The 18,988-nt window shown below is 41.7% G+C and overlaps 1 protein-coding gene across 4 annotated transcripts in view; it reads right to left on the reverse strand.

The window, feature by feature from the left end:
* Nucleotides 1–18,988, reverse strand: part of LOC102690024 (chloride channel protein 2) — a 273,605-nt gene that overhangs the window by 171,427 nt on the left and 83,190 nt on the right. For all 4 annotated transcript variants that reach the window (XM_069197305.1, XM_015361712.2, XM_069197306.1 and 1 more), the window contains exon 2: nt 18,657–18,810. In XM_069197305.1, the coding sequence (XP_069053406.1) occupies nt 18,657–18,810 (154 nt within the window). The remainder of the gene's footprint in view (nt 1–18,656; nt 18,811–18,988) is intronic.

Consider the following 18,988-nt stretch of genomic DNA (forward strand, 5'->3'; position numbering starts at 1 on the left):
CCTCCTCTGAAGACTTTGCAAAGGACTAACTGGCTGCGATAAACGTGCTCATTGATCATGTGGCACATGGACTGAACAGATTACAAACCAGAACCGTGCCATCCGATTTCTTACCTCTTCAGTTAAGACAGCAACAGAAACAGATAAAAACATAGCTGGAAGGCACAAGTGAAACAGTCTGAGACTCACAGACACATACTGCTGTGTGCCAGGGGCACTACAAAAATAATGCTAGTAAGGTTTATTTTAAGGAAAGGCCTGTATTGAATAGATTATTCTGTATATGATAAAAGAATGCCCCCAACACCAGTATTTTTGGGATACAGATGCATGAGGGTGTTGGAATTTGTGCAGATTTCCAGGCTTTAAATTCAAACAGCAGAAAGCCATGTGAGAGGCCAGTGTGAGTGAATTCATGGCTGAATTTCTCCTTGGCCAACCAAAATTTGAGATGTGATTGTAATGTATTTTCAACAGCATATTCTATCCTTCTTAAAATCCTCAAGGCAGAGTCTCTTCTTTCACTGGGTTGCATATGTGTCTCTTGTTTAACATCAGTTGTACAGTAAGGCACCTGTGGAGTATATTTGGGGCATTTTTTTAAAAGGTCCTGGTAACCTAAATTGTTCTAGTATGCCCAGCTGTGAGTGAAATAATGGGATCAAGTGAAGGAGCTTAGAATATACGGTATCCTGCTTTGGCTTTGAGGCTTCCTTCTGCTGGAAATAATTATAAACATTACAATTATTAAATTAGTAGTAATTTGTGTTTGTGTCTTGCAGGTGTAATTGTTAATAAACACGGTCCTAAGCTAGTACCAGCTAATTTATTTCAGTACCATGAAATCTTTCAAGAAGAAGAACAAAGCTAATGTGACCCTGCTCAGTTTTCCCTGACAGCAGGAGTGTGCAATTATGTAACTAATAATTGCTTAATTGATAATTATGTAACTTTTAATAATTGTTTGCATTCAAGCTGGTGTCAAGACCTGAAATTATCTCTTAAATTGGAACTCATTCATGTATTTAGAACACCCGCACTCCCGGGGTTTTCTTCTCCCAGATATAAAGAGGTACAGTATATGAGTTTGTCCAGGTAACATTTTCCAGCTCCAGGTGACCAACCTTCCACTTCACGCTCCTCATTCATCATCAGCTTCTCAGTTTCCACCAGCATCTCTGCTGGGTCAACCTTCAAGAGAACTTCTCTGCCTTGCTCCAGCTAACATCTTCAAGACCTTTTGTCTTCTTCTGCGCCCTCCACTCTTCATGCTCTTCCACTGTCTTCACTTCTGGACAGTAGCCAAGCTCCAACAGACCCTCCATAAGCAAGGTATTTATTTTCAAAGAAATGCCCCAACGGAAGAACACTTCTATTGATGTAAGAAGCACATTAGACAAGCTGCAGTCTCCCAGCCTCCACTGGCATTTGGTGATGATGTAATCGATCACGCCGCTCGCTGCCAGTGTGGCTGCCTCCCAGGGTTTCTGTCGTACGCTTGTCCACTTTGTCATCCTGTTAGTTTCCTCTTCTCTCAAGCTCCTTCTCCTTCCGTACAATCAAATAAAAATGATTTCTTTGCCGATTTGTCTAATCTGCCTTGTGCTCTTCCCATACTTGCTCCCTCTGGTTCCGTTCAACCCCCGACATCTCCTTTCCAAACCTTCAATTGACCTATGAGTCTCAGGCCACAGGTAAACCCCCTTTCCTTTTACTAAAGCGGACTTCAGATATCAATCCTGACATGGTCTCCAGTGCCCTCCCTGGCCCTATGTCATCTTTCATGCCTGTGACGCCCTCAGTCCCAGGTCTGCCCAGCGTCCGAATCTCAGCTCAGTCAGCAGGTGTCCTACAACTTCTGCTCTTCACTGGCCTCTGGTGTACAACATGGTTCAATGGACACTGTCGACAAGAGTGATTACTTGCAATTCTGTCAGGATGTATCTGTTTCAATTTTCTGTGAATAGCTTGACAATTCGTGACAGGCAGCCCATTTATGTGTAAGAACACAAGAACAGTTCTAAATGAGGGGAGGCAATCTATACTGTTAATAGCTAAAGGATACAAGGATGTTTTCCATTATGAGAAAGAAGCCAGTATAATGGCTTCAACAGTGGGCTAGTTTGCTCGAAACACTAAAATTGGAGTAAAGAATTGCCTGCTGTTCTCACTTGCTCATAGACTCCATTTGCATCTCCTGTTCATTCTTCATAGTTCATTCTGAAGAGCTTTACCAGGACGGCTATATCGATGATGTTGAGGATTCTAAATACTTATATCAACTCCCCTAACAATATTCTCTGATCCAGACAAAAAAAACTTCAGTTCCTTCAGCCTGTCAGTGTAGGACTTTCGCTCAAAGCTATCGAAAGGTCTAAGTCTTTAATTAGTATTTAACCTGATATTTTGTATTATTGCTTCCCTACATTGTTTAAAAGTTGCCACATCAGTTATATCATACAGTAAATTCCTACATCTTACCTCTGAGCAGCCTCTTCTATCTCAGTGTTTCCCATTTTGTATTTGTAGTTTATGTTTTTGCTACCTGCATGCAAACCCCGTACTTGTCTATATTAAATGGTATCTAAAAGTTTTTTTCCAAGTCAGGACTTTTTTTTCTTCTCATAAATAGATATGCTGCTTTTTAAGTGTTTGCCAATCTTCCTAATTTGGTAGCATCAGTAAATTTGACGAGTTAGAATATATAATCTAGACATTAACATAAGCTAAGGAGAGTAGTGATCCTAACATAGATCCCTGTTGTACTCCAGTAATTACATCATCCCACTTTGGACATTCACTCTATCAGCATTGTGTTTTATTTAGCAACCAATCCTCAATCCAAACACTTGCGTTTCCATAAATACCTGCCACCTGTATCTTGAGAATTGATGTTTACAATGCTTCTATTGCAGTTCTTCTCACCAAGGACTTATCCCTCTACAAAGCCATTCTCCTCTACCCTACTAACATCTTGATGTTTAATTTTACGATTCCCTGTCCCTCTGGCAGGAAATATGAAAGGGTACGAAATCTCAAAAACAGCTATAAACATCATTGTTGCATCTGTTGTTTTGCATCTCTCCTCCACCAAATCTCCACCTGTGCGGCGACTTCTTGGTTAACTCGTCACGCAAGCATGGGGGTCCTAACTTCCTCATCCTACAACCAGGTGGAAGACTCTCATTTTTCTCTGCTTTACTTTTCAATAATGTGTTTTTCTTATTGGGCCTTATACCTTATGACATTTAGCTTCAAAATCTGCCATCTGAACAATTCATTGCATAGGAATGACCAAACTGCAATTCGAAGGTCTGTGATGACACACAAGGTCTCTAAACAAATTACCATTGAAGTGATCAGAGCAAAAAGTTTCAACATATTTGAAATCAAACACATGAATTCCTCTTTGAACAGCTGCCATTCCGAACTGACATTATGGTCACAAGGTAGGAATAACATCAAATAATCCCACATGAAATAAAAAACCAATCACTCTAACATGCAGTAATTCATAATAATTACTTGTACAGTTATCCATATTATACATTTGCTGAAAGTGTCTATAAATTCACATCACTCAAATATACATAACCTCTTTCCCTGTTGTATATAACAGATCAGTAGTCCCATACTGTTGTCAGCTAGAATAAGCTAAATTCTGTACTTCTTTACTGACTTTAGTTCACAAACTGAATAAATCAGTCATTTCCCTGTATCCCAGAAATCTAGCCATGTGTGACTGGAGCCTGCCTGAAAACTCATTCACGTCCACAAAAACACACAAATCCCCTTTTCCTCACCCCCCTCCCAGAACAAACCATTACTCTCTTCAGAAGTGCTCCAGGGATCTGCGTTTCATTTCATCTAGCTGCTCCTTAGTGATAACTGTGCCAGCTGCACTTCAGCATCATATGCGAGTTTTGGAATTTCCAGCACACATTTCCCCTTGCGCTCCATATACCACATGCCATTACCTCAAGTAAAACTAATACTTTTCTTTTCCAATAAATACGGATTTTATTCTAAGTTGTAAACTGGTACAAAACTGATACAGCTTGTAGGCTTAAATATTTCATGTATCCATCATGGGTGAGTAGCACTAACAAATTTCATTACAGAATAATCCATTGCACATCCGCACTTCAAATTGCTTATTTCTTACGCTCTGCTTGAGGAGCATTTCGGGATGTAACATGAGCGAATCATCAGAAGCAGGGCAGCAGGTTACTGTCTTTTTACAGTGACACTATGCAATTCAGATTTATAGCATGCACTGTCTTGGGTTTAAATGAAAGAATAGAGAAAAAGTCTTGGCTAAAATGTAGACCAGTGGGATTTCATCTTTTTTAGTTATTTTCATTTTGTTTTTGTTTCTACAAAGTTTTAACAGATTTTTTTTTTTTTGCTGCAACCGGTGGGAGAATTCAGCCAATATGGAGTGAACCCCAACCTTCAGCACAACCCACCTTACAACTCATTTTGAAAAGGGGAGTATTTTTTCCATTCATCTTTCTGGGAGACTATTTCCAATGTGGAGGAGGCACGGCAACTGCTGTGCCCCTTTGTTCTCTCTTAGAGAGCTCGGATTACTGAGGCTTACCCTGTTATCCACTGTTTCCTACACACTCGGTGTATTCCTGGAAATTACTTTGGCCTGTAGTGTGTTTATGCATTTCATATTACCCCTAACTATGCTTTCACAGATAATTTCACCTTTATGAATCAACTCACAGGGGTGATTCTTTAACGAAGTTTGACATTACTGTGGTGAGCACAGAGTATCCACATAGTTCGCATCAAGCTATGGCAAGCAGAAAATAGAACCCGGTCTAAACTGATGCCATTGCAGAAGGCTGCTGTTGATACTACAGAGATTTCTGCAGGGGGTAAATCACGCAAAGGGACTGCAGGGGGGCAGCTGTATTTAAAGAGAGGGCTCTGCAAGGCCAGGGCTATAGGTCACTCTCTGCAGTACTGCATTCTGTTCCTCAGTGAAGCCTCAGTGTTCTTTTCAGGTACACTTCAACAGCCAGGCAGGTGTCGTAAACTATGACAGCGAAGGCAAAACCTCAAATCACTCCCCCACTTGTCAATGCGAAGTCCTTACTTCATGCCATGATAAGAACAAAATGCATATTCTGTCACACTGCTTTTCACTGGTGTGTGACAGGGCTCAAAGTATATAAATGCACATATTACAATGATTTCACTCTCTCGTTTCCTACTGGGGCCTATGAGTTGATAAGCAATGTGTGGGTAAGGGATTAATAATTACAGTAAAGGAAGGTTGCCATTGAGTTGAGGGAAACGTCAGTCATATGTTGGTAGTAAAAGTTCTCAGCAGTGTGAGAAACATCACAGGTGCTGTCTAAAGGGTGATAAAAAAAGAGTCCTGGAGGGGAAAACAGTCACTGTCAGACAGAGTAGGAACAATGGAGAGTTTGGGAGAGGGTCCTGGAAGACATGGACTGGAGCAGAACACATTTTGAAAGAGATGCATGCAGCATGCAATAGGCAGTGGATGGGCCAAAGCATGGCATGAAGGAAACAAGGCAGAGAAAAGACCAGGCAAACAGCTGAATTGTGAACAAGCTGGACAGAAGGCACCTTGGAAGAATTACAGCAGCAACCTTGTTCTTGTTTTGCCACAATACAATCTTTATAATTTCTTGACAGTTCCTTCCTGCTATACTTCTGACAAGACAGTATGAAGGTTATTGGATTATGGCACTGCATCACAAGATACTGAAATTCATGAGCGCTCTTGCAAGTGATTATCTGGAAACCTCATAAACTGCATCCTAAATATTGGAAGGATACAGACACATTCTTTGACTTGTCTCTGTGACAGTCACCTAATGAGAAGCAGTGCAGATATGTGAGTTTAATACCTAATCGGTTCTTGCAGGTAGAGTATTATCAGCTAAATAATCCAAGAACTACAGACGTGTCTTGTGCATCCTATCGGTGCTTCACAAGTTCATCCTTTCAATATGGTCAAGTACTAACCATAGAGAGACTCTTTATAAAAACCAGCATTCAGCTGATATAGCATACTAAGCAAAACTATTTTTCTTCCGTGTCAATCACAAGCCAGACTGCTGGACACTGTGACAGTGGAAAAACAGGCCCAAGAGGCAGAGAATGAGGGAAAGAATGAAAGAACCAGGGAGACCAACAGTCAGAATCGGAGAGAGGCTTGTTTCTTGATCATTTTAATTCACAGATTTCTAGTTTTAGTTCCACATCTACTCCCAAACATTTGTTTACCTAAACTGTCATCTGTAAGTGGATTAGACTTGTCAAGATTTGAACACAGCACGCTGAGTGCATCACACTGGTTTGTCACACTCAATTAAGACTGCAAATGAGACTTTGCCATCCTGTTGCTTCTTCTCGTTAAGAAGTCTGGCTTTGCCCTCTACTGAAACATGAGGGTAGTGCACAGCAGCTTCAGTGAATTATCAGCTTGCAAAGGAAGCAGAAGCAGAACAGCTCAAACAGCACTCATGTGAAGACTTACCTCACATATGTGTGAGCATAAAACAGATGTCTGGCATAAAACAGAACTTCACAGGCAAATGATACTATGCAGCCAGAATAGGGATCATTCATGGGATCTGACAACAACCGAAGTGTATTCAAAATTAACTGCATTTCACTAAACCAATGATCGTTACAGCGATCCATAATCCCCCGCTTTTTAATGATGACTTTGTACAGTATGACCACGCAATAATGGGTTTCCACTCAATCAAGTTGCTTAAACCTGGCGTACAAATCTGTTTATAGTGCAATTGCACAACAGTGACAGCAGGCCCTATGACACGCTGTTCAGCCAGGAGGCAGCAGGGCAAAATCTTTGGTCTGACTTGCAAAGGAAATCTCTCTAAAACTCATTTATTAGACAAGCTCTTTCAAACGCTCTTTTACAATGAGTTAGTCACACCTGTACTCAGTTATATATACACCAGTTAAAGTTAATTTAATCTAATTTAAGCACTGAAGCACAGATAAAAAGGATGCTGCTTGATTTGATTATTTCTTTGTTCTCACAGAGGAAAACAAGTATGAGACTTTTCAGTAGCACCCCCACTCCTTACTTTCTGATGGCTCCTAGCCACAGTTATCGCCCACACACCACATGATCATTTCTAAAATAAAAAAAGCACATCCATTACTCTCCTGACCACAGCAAACACTTGAGAATGTGCACTTGTGCCATCTTTTCCAAGTCCAAGGACAAGGAGTTTCTTTGAGAAAAGAGGCAAGTCAGCTTAAGAGCTGGGGTCTTGGAACACTAGTTTTCCAGTACATGAAGAAAGATATGACTACATACATACTGAGCAATAAAGTATGCACACGTGTACTGTATGTTTTTAGAAAAAAATATACAGTTTTGAATAGTGATTGTGTCTGGCATAAAGATAGCTCTTACAATCCATAATTAAACATGCAGGGTCGGTCTCATTCTGAAAGAGTTTATTTGGAAGCAGACTGCTGGCAGGGGTGGGAGCTGGCATCCTCCACGCTTAATTACAGGAAGGTTTAGTTCCGTTTTCGAACACAGCCCTCTCAGTGCCACGATCAGATCCCCGCGTTATTAGTACTGCGTAATAATGTGGTGCTCTATTAGCCAGCGTTAATTGCCCAGGATCTTTTATGAGCTTGCTAAAGAGAAGGATGCCCTCTGCATTTACAGGCCTGCTAATGACCTGTAAAAACCCTGACATCTCACTGGGCTCGGCTGGCTTGGGCCAAAAGCTGTACACTCGACTGCCCCAGTGTGGGTGTCGGCACAGATCTGTGTGTCAGCATGTGGACAAAGACCCTCCTGTTAGAATCCAAGCTATTCATATACAAGTAAGCATATGCAGCTCCTTGTCAAAATATTAGGAAACCCCACCAAATTCCATTCCGTATCACACAACCCTATAAAATACTAATCCTGACTCATTCTTCAGGCAGGACTGCTGGACTCTTGAGGCTGGAAGGAGAGTAATGACATGTTATTCTTATGTTATGAGGGACTGAACTGTATTGTCCCACAGGTATCATTTGCTTACAAGTGGAATGGAAATGCAATGCAAGACTGTCTGCCACTGACCATATACACATTTGACAGGGGATACCTAATTATTTTGGAGTGTACTGGAGAAGATACAAGGTGCCACTATGAGCCAGTCAGGAGGGATGCAATAACAACAGCAAAAGCACTTGTGTAGGCACATTATTTTTATGCTTCCTCCAGCAAGATGTGTTATTACGAGATACTGTGTTAAAAATAGAGCAAAACTTGATGCATCTAAACAGAGTTTTTAATTAAAGTTTGGGAAGGATGACAGCAAAATACGCCCCTCGCCTCTGCTGCCCTAACGAGTAATTCTCCATAATAACATTACTTCCTTAAAATAGTATAAATACCATCGTAAGCCTCTGTATCTTGTTTGCATTTACCTTCCTGCTTCGCCATCACATCTCCACCTTTACAGCAACCTGCGAGTTAACTTCTCACTCTGAAGGGGCATCCTAACTTCCTTGGCTCATGGTCAGGTCTTTGTCCCTCATCGATGTGGATAAGATGTGGTTAAGCCACATCTTCTCATGCCTGATGGCTCTACAAACATTCTGTACCAAATTCCCCTCTGATGGGAGTCCCAGAGATGGCACACCTACAGTAACTCCCCATTTTAACCTCAGAGCAACAGTGGAAAATGTTCTCGCTCGGCTGAACCCAACTACAAATCTTTGTTTCACCAATGGCTGAAACCACTAGCTAACTTACTGTAAAATAGTAAGACATCAAGAATATTAGGAAAAACCATCAGGAAGATTTCGGGGGCTGATTAGACAACACCCTTCCTTTCCATATGACATTTATTGGCTATTCACAGGAGCAGCTGCTTCCTTAATTTTCTTGCGCGAATGTAGCATAGAGAAAGTCTCATTGCCACCCTCTGGCAGCTCCGCCCTCTTTTCATCAGCCAAATCTGGCCGCCCTATTACACATTCCTAAATCCATCGTCTTATAGGCAGATACCCACCTCATCTGCTGACAGATGTGAACTAGGTAAGAGGGTGCAAGAGAGAAGAAAAAGTGATCACAGAGGAAGCAGATGGAAATTTAACTTTTGACGATGTGTACCGATGCGCTTTGGACTGTGCTTAGTTTTGCATTTCTCCATCTGCTTGACCACGATCTTGAATTGTGCTAATTTCTAAGTTGTCCGTCTTGCCTCAGCATGACGTCTGTCTGCACCTACTGCTGAGCTTCTCTGACCCCCGAGCTGGCTGCAGGCTGTGCAGCCCCCCCTTCTGCTGTCTGCAGGTTTCCTGCACTTGGGTTCACTCTGCGCCTTACAGATCCACTGCCAATCCCACCACAGCAGCACGTCATTACAATATTTACGTGAAAAGCCTTACTTCATATTTATACTGTACATCTTCTTCAATTTCATGAGAAATAACTAGGCATGCATAACTTTTAAAATTGGGTCATTTTGTTTCTTATACGAGTTCCATAAGTCTACTGGTACCAGGACACAATAGTGAATTACAGTATGCGGAAAAAGAAAACAGATTTTAACTACCCTTCAGAACAGGCGAAAAGGTTTTCTTAACTTTGCTCCTGGTGCGATTTCTGGTTGGTTATCTTTTTTTAAAATGTAATCTTGGTATGAAAGTGCTACCCTGGGGCAAGTACTGCCAGTGTGATAACCAAGGCTGAGGGTGAAAAACGCACACCTCCGAGCATGACTGGCTCCACGGTCCTCCTGAACGCCCTTGCTGTGACGGAGATGAAAGAGTTCCCCCTACTTAAAATTCATGAGGCAACTTGAGGGTGAGAGAGAGAGACCAGCAACAGCATCTGCTAAGGGGAACCTGTGCTTATCGACAGTGCTCCCGAGGATCTCTCTCTGGCCGAGTACGAGAAAGGAATGCACAAAAGAGATGGTGCCCCCTTCTGTTTTTTTTTCAATGAAAGAACCTAGCAGTAGTTCTTCCACTGTTTAATCCATCCAGGAATGCCATTCTTTACAGAAATGTAGGAAACGATAATCCCGTAGTAACAATAGAAAATACCAAATACATTAAAGAAGTTTGTTCGGGTCTGGCTGGGAGTTCAGCGCCTGCGCTTGTTGATCCTACCAACTGCCCATCTCTTAGCCTCACTCACAGACGGACAGTGTGCTCTGCACTGCTGCTTCCTCGCTCAATTGCACCAGCCCACTTGATCACATATTTTGCACTTCACTCCTTAACATTCTCTTCTCAAACTGCCCTGCACTGTGGAATCTGTTGTGCTTCTCTGTGTTGAGCACTGTTGCAAATGTGTGGATTTGCACTTCATGTCCTTGCTTGGACTGTACATTAGTCACATTCCAAAAATCCACAAATCATTCTCTGAAAGTCGAGCAGGCATCTAGTCAGAACAGACGTACTTAAATGTCATCCAAATGTTTTGGGGCTATTACGTAATTCTGTAGCACATAAATGGAATGTTAGTCATTTATTGATTTAGTACAACAGAGGCTTTCCTGCAAAAGACACACACCTCTGAAAGTAATGCAGTTTGGTCCTACAGTAAGTCATCTTCCATAAGCATGAATATCCACTGTAGATACTGTATATTAATAATGTACTGAAAGCAAATAGTGCACATCAAGTCTGCATATGCATGACTTGGGTTTTATACAAGCACAATTACACTAGGACACAGGACGAAGCGCAGCCCAACTTCTCATCTGTCTGTAAAGGCAGAATGAAGGATTCAGTTTAACAGTATCTGAATGAGTATTGGCTGCTGCATCTCAAGCAATAAGGCAGCAGCCAGTCTAAGGGCGTTTTGGGAATGCGTGTCTTGTACAAGAATTAGCCTCACCTCAGACGTAAGGTCCTATCACTCTTCTTTATGCTCCCTGACACGCAATGCAAAATCCATATTTGTTCCCAGCTGTACCTGGGATGGGGGTGGAGGGCTTTGGGATTGAGGGCAAATAGCACTGCAGACTCTCATCCCCAGCTTTGTATGGATGTCATGTCAGAGAGCCACAGTGCAGCTCGCACACTATTATCCCACAGTTTAGCGCTGGACCTGGGTTATTAAGGTTGATTTATTGGAAAAAGAGGAGGTTGGGGCCTCTTTTTCCCTGACTGGAATGTAATTTAGACTTGTGATTACATCAATGTATCTCGGGTACTTGACAACGGTATAATGGCGCACCATAATAATAAACCAACATCGAAGTCAAGCAACACCTGGTAGGCGACAATTAACATCTTAAGACTTAAGACAGACGTACAGATAAAGCCATGAAAAAGGGAGAATGAAAAGTATATCTCAACACTGAGATGTATGGCTTAATAAAAAAAAAATGCAAACTATTAATTATCATGGATAAAATAATGTGCTCTTTTCATACACTACTGCAGAAGAGTGACTCAGTGGACACTTCCTTTCTTTCCTGACACACTGTGTGTGTTGCTCCTGGATTGCTTCTGAATTTGAGCAGAATACCAGTTTTGTATTGTTTGCGAGAAAAAGGATGTGCATTTTTTTAAGTTGCAGTGAGGCATACATTAAAAGACAAGTAATTTAAAGAAGGCGAGCTGAGCAAGTGGTGCAATCGAAAACCTAATTTAATGCTCAATTATCATATAGCCATTTGTCAATATAAAATGACTTAATATAAAGTGTCAGCGAAATAATTTACATTCAAGCAATTCCACTTCCAAAATATAAAATTCCAAAATTCAAAATTCCCAAAACTCAGAATCCAGGCCAATATATCTAATATAAAAAATAATCTCCCTTATTACAGCACCTAATAATCCAAATACTGTGAAAAAAACAAGACAAACTACATGGCTGCCAATGACATGTTTTGTGGAATGTATGAACAAGGTCAAAAGTGTGTATGCTAGAAATGCGATTGTGTTATCTATTCTACTAGCGCTAAAAGATATGCATTCTCTCACTTCCACGGCTTTAATGCAAACTGGCCGCAGTAGAGTTTTAGTGGGGTATGTTCACCAAAACGTAATCGAAACTTGGGAGATTTTAGGATACATCAATAATTGAAGCACTGATTAATCACTGCACCACCAATTTGCACCCATCACAATTGAGACACTTGCCTGGACGTGTTCTGATGTAGTTGTTCTGGAGAGATGTAGTGCCACTGAGCTCTGAAGAAGAGCTAATCACAGCTTGAGTCACATCTGAACCATCAGTAAGAAAAAGGCCATGAATTTTCTTAGATGGGATCTGTTCCTTCAGCACAAAGGTTGCTGGTGTTCTGTGACAGTTTATGAAAGGTACGTAGGTGCTGAAAAATAAACTGGTCAAAACTTTTCTCTCTCTCTTTCCTGAATATTAGTCAATCACTCTTTTGTGAGTCATTGTCATCCCCTATTTTGCAATAGATCTATGATCATATGAACTGTGCAGCACTTGAGCAATAACAGAGTGTGGTTTGAGTATGATTGTGTTAATTACTCTGACTTTGAGCATCTCCAAATTCATGAGTCAGATGTAGGTGGCTTCCTCTTGTCATGAAGACAACTAAATAAAACCCTTCAAAATCTCTACACAAACCACTCATGAAGCCATTAAAAGGACAAGCCCACGGGGTTTCTATATTGTTTTCGCTCAACATTTTAGCAATTACCATATTTTTCTGATTTTCTCAGTCTGCTTGCCACCAGCCGCCTCCCGCCTCCCGGATGAAACTAAAACTTCAGTTATGAGCTCAAAGAAGGTGGATGCTTTTAGTCCAGACGCAGGGAAGATCAAAGCCATCTTCCGCTCAGAGATGTCCTGGAATTAGCAGGACTCACACAGGCTGATCCAAAACAAGATAGGAAAAGTTAATTAGAAGTGTTGTGATAAGTGTCTCTACATTAACGAGATATCACAGCGATCTGCTGTAGGATTAGAAAAGGACAGAGTACTTATCGTACCCAAGGCACTTCACAGTAATTACAGCTGGTAGCGTGGAAAGCATCCCCTGGCCTAGGATTTAATTTATCAGAAAGGGGATGAAAGAGCAAACCACATTTCGAGCTCATTTTAAGATACATCCATCAAACCCATCAAGACAGCAAAAGGCATTAATGGTACTGTTTTAAACCACTGAATCTGGACAGGTTTCCAAACTGCAAAGAAACCCAGCAGCGAAACACTGGAAACAAATGAGTACAGTAGCTTTGAATGGGTTACCACAATAGTGTGTTCAATTTGTTTTGCTACAATGATTTCTAATTGGCTCAACCAGCCAAGGGATCTCGCTTGGAGTTCAGCCTGACCCCTGTAGTTCACACATCACTGGTTCGAACCTGGTCCACATCACTGCTCACCTTTGACCAAGATTTTACCCCAGGTGTACACAACTGGCTAAAAAGCACTTGGTTTAGGCGAGCTTGATTCAGTCAGAGTTTCCTCGACAGCACACTCCTCCAGCAGGCCAGGTACTGGTGAGGTATTGTTTCTTCTGCAGGTGCAAGCTCTCCTGTGGGATATTATGAATCATACAGTGTGTTAAATGGCATATGTCTAAGACAGTAGATGTTTTGCAGGAAAGTGGGCACAGTCCTCATTTTCCCACCCCATACTAGTGCAGGGTTTAGAGTTGAGAAAATCTCTTACAATCAGTGGTTCTAAATTGGGAAGGGGAGGGGTGATGAAGGTGAAGGTGAAGAGCTGTGACCCTCACCAGGACAAGAGGACTTGGTTGGCTTGTAAAAACACATACACTGATCTCAGAGTCCCAAGGAACTCAAAACACTTCCATTCTAATCTTACACCCATACTGTGCCACTGACACCACCTGCTGCTAAAAGCAAAGCAGCTGTAAGGACCTGAGTGATGCTAATAGGGACTGCCATACAAACACATGGACAAACTGCAGCAGGTAGTGTTTTAATTATTAGATTTTTATCACCCTGTTTTCTGAAGGTCTCAAAGCCTCCGTTAACCATCTCTGGCCCTAGAAAGCACTTGTCCACTTATATGTTCGCTTTAGGACCCAGACCACAGGGTGAGCTCCCCCTACTGGTTCCAGTAACACCTCTTCCAGCAGCAATCTTAGCCTTCCCAGGAGGTCTCCCATCCAGGTACTGGCCAGGGTCACACCTGCTCAACTTCATAGGATTTCTAGTTGTGAGATGTAGGAATTAAATAGTTTTGAATACAGGACCCTTTGCATTCAGGCTTCAGGCTGTGAGCCACTCTCAAACAGGTGGCTGAGCCTTCATTCTTTCAACATCATTAATGTTTAATAATAACTTGAATTAAGTATATTTAAATAGAGCTTTATATCCAAAGGTTCCCAAAGAGTTTTACATGTAGCAATGTAGCCCCTTCACCAGGCTCTGTAATGCGCCACCTTGGTGATGTGATGCAGCCATTACATGCCATAAGTATTCTACACAGCTGAATGAAAGGAGAACATTATGAAGGCTAGATTCTACAGGCTCAAAGCCTGTATTTAGGTAGGAAACTAGTTTTAACGCTCCTACTCCTTAGAAAAAGTGCTATTAATGACTACGTACTGTAGACCTCAGCTTAATGACATCTGAAAAATGTCACCTCCTACATCACAGTAACCTTCATCATCACACTGAGGCAATGATGTGGACATCCTGTTCCAGAGGACAGAGTGTCATCTAGTCCACCATCACCACTTTCAATAGCAACATGGTTTTCCTTGGAGGTCTCCCATCCCAGCACTGACCAGGCCCTAACTCGGTTTGCTTCTGAGATCAGGCTTCAAGGTTTTAATACTATTTATTATTCTACTCATATCCTTTTCAATATGTATGCAATGATGCCTGCGTCTTGTAATAGTCTCGAAATAAAGAGAACATACAGTACTATATATTTTCACGTTTACCACCATTTAAGCTGCACAGAAAACCAATTTTACAATAAAAGTGAGAAAGCACTTGACATGACACTCAAATGCCATCTGTCACAATAAGCACTCCATTCTTTCTTTTAATACAAGGAATACAATAAAAGCTGAAATTGCTGCCTTTAACCCACACAACCAGCTCATTATACACTCGCTGAGAGAAAGTGATTTAAATTGAGATAAATACAGCCTTGGCTTTGGGGGAAAAAGTACCAAAGTGATTTCATCTGTTCAGCAAGAAGTGCAACAGCTGACTAGCAGAGAGTTCTAAACTGCAGTTTAAAAGATGGCAAGAGGCTGTCCCAGACCACATAAACACCCAGCTGTAACTGTGAACCATGAAGACAGGAGAAGGAAAAATCCAAAGGCATTCAAGAGACCAGAGTGCATAGATTCAAGGAAACACCATGTGTGTACTAGATGGAAAACAGTAGATGGCGCTCTATCCCTACACTAGCAGCAGCACTAATACAAGACCTAGATATACTGTACAACAATGCTGGATTTCACAATACGCAGCTACAGCTCACCAGTGAGGGGCAAAGAGGAAAAAACGGAGGTAAATGGGAACAGAATCTCACACTGCAATGGTGTCCACATTACCTATCTCTTTATAACTGACTACACAAAACGTCACCATGAGGCAATATCAGAATGCACAAAAATCTCTGTTTTCAGCTTTTAGCTGAAAGCTAAGCACACTCCCAGCTGTTCCATCCAAACGTTGCTCTCCTATTAAAAAGGCAACATGAGACTGCCTAGATATTCTCCAATGTATTAAATAAGCTCTGGTTCAGCACAGAAAGTATTTATGATCAATAGGAAGAAATAACATTGAAGTTACATCAAGAGCTGGGTACTCCATTTATGTTTCAACTCTATGTCCACCTTCAGGTGGGGTTAATAGAGTAATGTCAAATAAAGATTATTTTGCTGCTGATGTCTCCTGACATTGAGCATGAACTTGAAAACCTCATACTGTCAAATGAAACAGCCTCGGTTTTCTATCTGTTAAACAAAAATCTTTCCTGTCTCCCCAAAAATCACTCCTTCTCTCTTTCTACTGAAGCCACTATGCTAATTAAAATTCCAGAAACCTGAAAATATCTTTCCATGTTAGAATAAAATAATTTATCCAGCAGCCCCTCCTAGTGTCCAAAGATGTTATTACTGTCCATCTCACTAGGCACTCTTGTAGTGTTTCTTTCGTTACTGAGAATCTCTGTTTTCTAAAAATCTACATCAAGCCTTACAGATCTTAGAAAGAAAACATTAAAAATGTAATATCAACAAAAACAAAATGAATTGAAACTCACTTTCAGTTTTTCCAGTCTCAAAGCAGATTATCCTATATTGCAATTAATAATGGGATTAATACCCTTTAAGATGCAGACTGGCAGCAGTGTGCAGTTTAAAACCATGGACTCCTCACAGGAAGGTTGTAGGCTGAAATCACATGTGCTTCTGTCTCCTGTCTGTCCATTTACTACTATTTTCATCAGCTGGAGAGCCACATATACTTGATCGTAGGCATATTCTCCATAAAAATGAACGGATGTAGCAATACGTTTGCATTGATACATTGTACATTGACAAAAACCTATTATACAATTCCCTGCTCTGTGGTAGGGAATATATTAAAAATACAACTTAGATCCAGCCTGGAAAATAAACCCTACAATCCACATTATACCCATGAGCCTGTTTGGCAAATACGTTTAAAAGTATTTAGTGCTCTTAACCACAAAGACCAGCAGGTCAGAAACTAACTGGTGCTATTCCACTGATTAATACAAGAGAGGCATAATTATGGCACTGGAAAAAAAATCGCTTGACAGACTAAACAATGACCATTCAGCTTTGACCAATATTAAGATCAGTGGCATAGTGGTTTAGCAGTTAGTGATGCCTCACATCTCTGGGGTCCTGGGTAAATTCTCCCCTGGTGTGCCTTTTGTGTGGAGTTTCCCTGCATCTCCATGATCAGATGGATTTTCTCTGGTTTCTCCAGCTTCATTCCATCTCATAGAGACATGCTTGCTAGTTTGAACTGGCTGTTCAAAAGCGCTCCTTCTTCCACGGCACTGTGATGGACTGGCGTCCTGTCGGGGTGGAGAGCAGTTACAGTATGCACTTTCCGTTGCACTCTGTACCCTCAATGGGACCAGCGATTTACACATAACAGAGTATGGATGGTTCGCACTTCTGCTTTGTCTTCTCCCTGGAAAGCCAGACTGGCGGCCCGCGCTTAGCAAGTTACTGTTTTGACTGTTTGAGCTCCAATAGGAAGCTCTCTGTTTGTACAAAAGGCCCTCAATTGGTTTCCTCTATGGTGGTAACAATGTGCAGTGAGACGCAGGAGATTAGGAAGCCCTAGGTTTCCTGGCCAGGACAGCAGGGGGTCTCCAGGCAGTGTGTGTGTGCAGACAGGAAAGAAACACCCTCTTAATATTCTCATGTAGATTTTAATCAGCATGCACACTGTCCTGAATTTAACCTTCAGCTTTAGGGAAAGGACTTCCTTATCCCTTATCATTAATAATAATCACATTGCATTTACCTTATATAATTAAGACGTTGAGGTGTTTACATTCCTTTGGAGATACAAAACAAAACCCCCTCGCATGAGAAGCCACCACCCCTTCTAACACACACACATTTGTGTTCTACTGTAGTTTTATTTAGTCTACAATCTTGCAGATTTGAAAGAAGATGCCTTTTAGTTCATTACAACAGGTTACTGGCATCGTGGAGATTTTTGTGGACAATTTTGACAGGAATACATACCTCCTCACCCACACTCACATGCTTCACATTGTCATCTGGGTCAGTCATACGAAATAGACATCACTGTCAAGGAGATCATTCGATCATCACACCTTTGTAAGGTCTCTTTAGTGCAATTCAGTCAAGTTTTGAAAGTTTATTCAGATAGCAGTCCAGAGAGCAGAACAACTCAATGTCTACTCTAAAATCAAATCATTTTGCGAGATTTTGACAAAACCACTCATAGCCGTGGTTAACTTCTTGAGTTACCATAAATGTCAAGACAAGGACAGAACACATACTTAAACACAGAAAGAACAGACATAGTACACAGATATTTTAAAAATAATTTATTGCATATTCTGATGTTTGCTAAGAAAGTCACACTTTCTGTCAGCTACTGTAAATTAGTCACTGCCAGAGTAAAACAACTGGAGTGCTGCCCACTTTCTTCATCTTAGGAAGTTCTAAAGGAAGAACACAGTTCCTCATCTTAAATGACAAGATATGGAAATTGTGGCATACAAGCGTGTCTCTGGGAAGGTCTCTGAAAGGTTTTCCTGCACACTATGCCCCCAGGCAGATTCCAGAGGTGATTCAAGCCACTCGTGCACAGACAGTAACTGAGCATCTGAGCCAAACTGACGTATTGATCATCAGCAAAATCACTTAATTTACTAAAAAGTCACAATGCAGCATTGCTTCATTCTTTCAACATGTCTTCTTTGTGTGCTTATCATATCAAGTGTTGGTTTTTCCAAAAAGAAAACCCTCCTGCTATCCTCAAACCCTTTCCTTGTTCCACACTTCCCACAATCCCTTACTGGCATGTGGTCCCGTCACGTCTCACCACCAATGTGTGGTCACTCCTGTATCCCAGTCACTGGCATGTGGTCATTCCCACACGCCCCGCCCCTCTCCCAAGGGTATGGTCACTAACCCCCTATCCCACCCTGGCACGGGGTGACTCACTCCGACACTTGGCGCAGCGCCCTTTATCATACTCCAGCAGCTCTGCTGACCGGCTCCGCTCGCTGGACACCCTCCGGAGACTGCTCTCCTCTCGCAGCCGCGCCGCCTCCTCCTTGGCGTATACCCCCAGCTCCTGGGTATACCTGCCATACATCTGTGGGCACATCAACCAAGAGCAGCCGTCAGGAAGGGAAGATGGGGAATGAAAGACAAGAGGCCCACAGCACTCTGCTGCAGGAGGGGCAGGGAAGAACTGGTCCACTTCCAGTCCAGGGATCCTCAATGTCGGTCCATGAGACACAGTCCTGTAGGCTTTATTGGGAACAGAACAT

This window comes from Lepisosteus oculatus, chromosome 13 (assembly GCF_040954835.1).
Source record: "Lepisosteus oculatus isolate fLepOcu1 chromosome 13, fLepOcu1.hap2, whole genome shotgun sequence".
Lineage (NCBI taxonomy): Eukaryota > Metazoa > Chordata > Actinopteri > Semionotiformes > Lepisosteidae > Lepisosteus > Lepisosteus oculatus.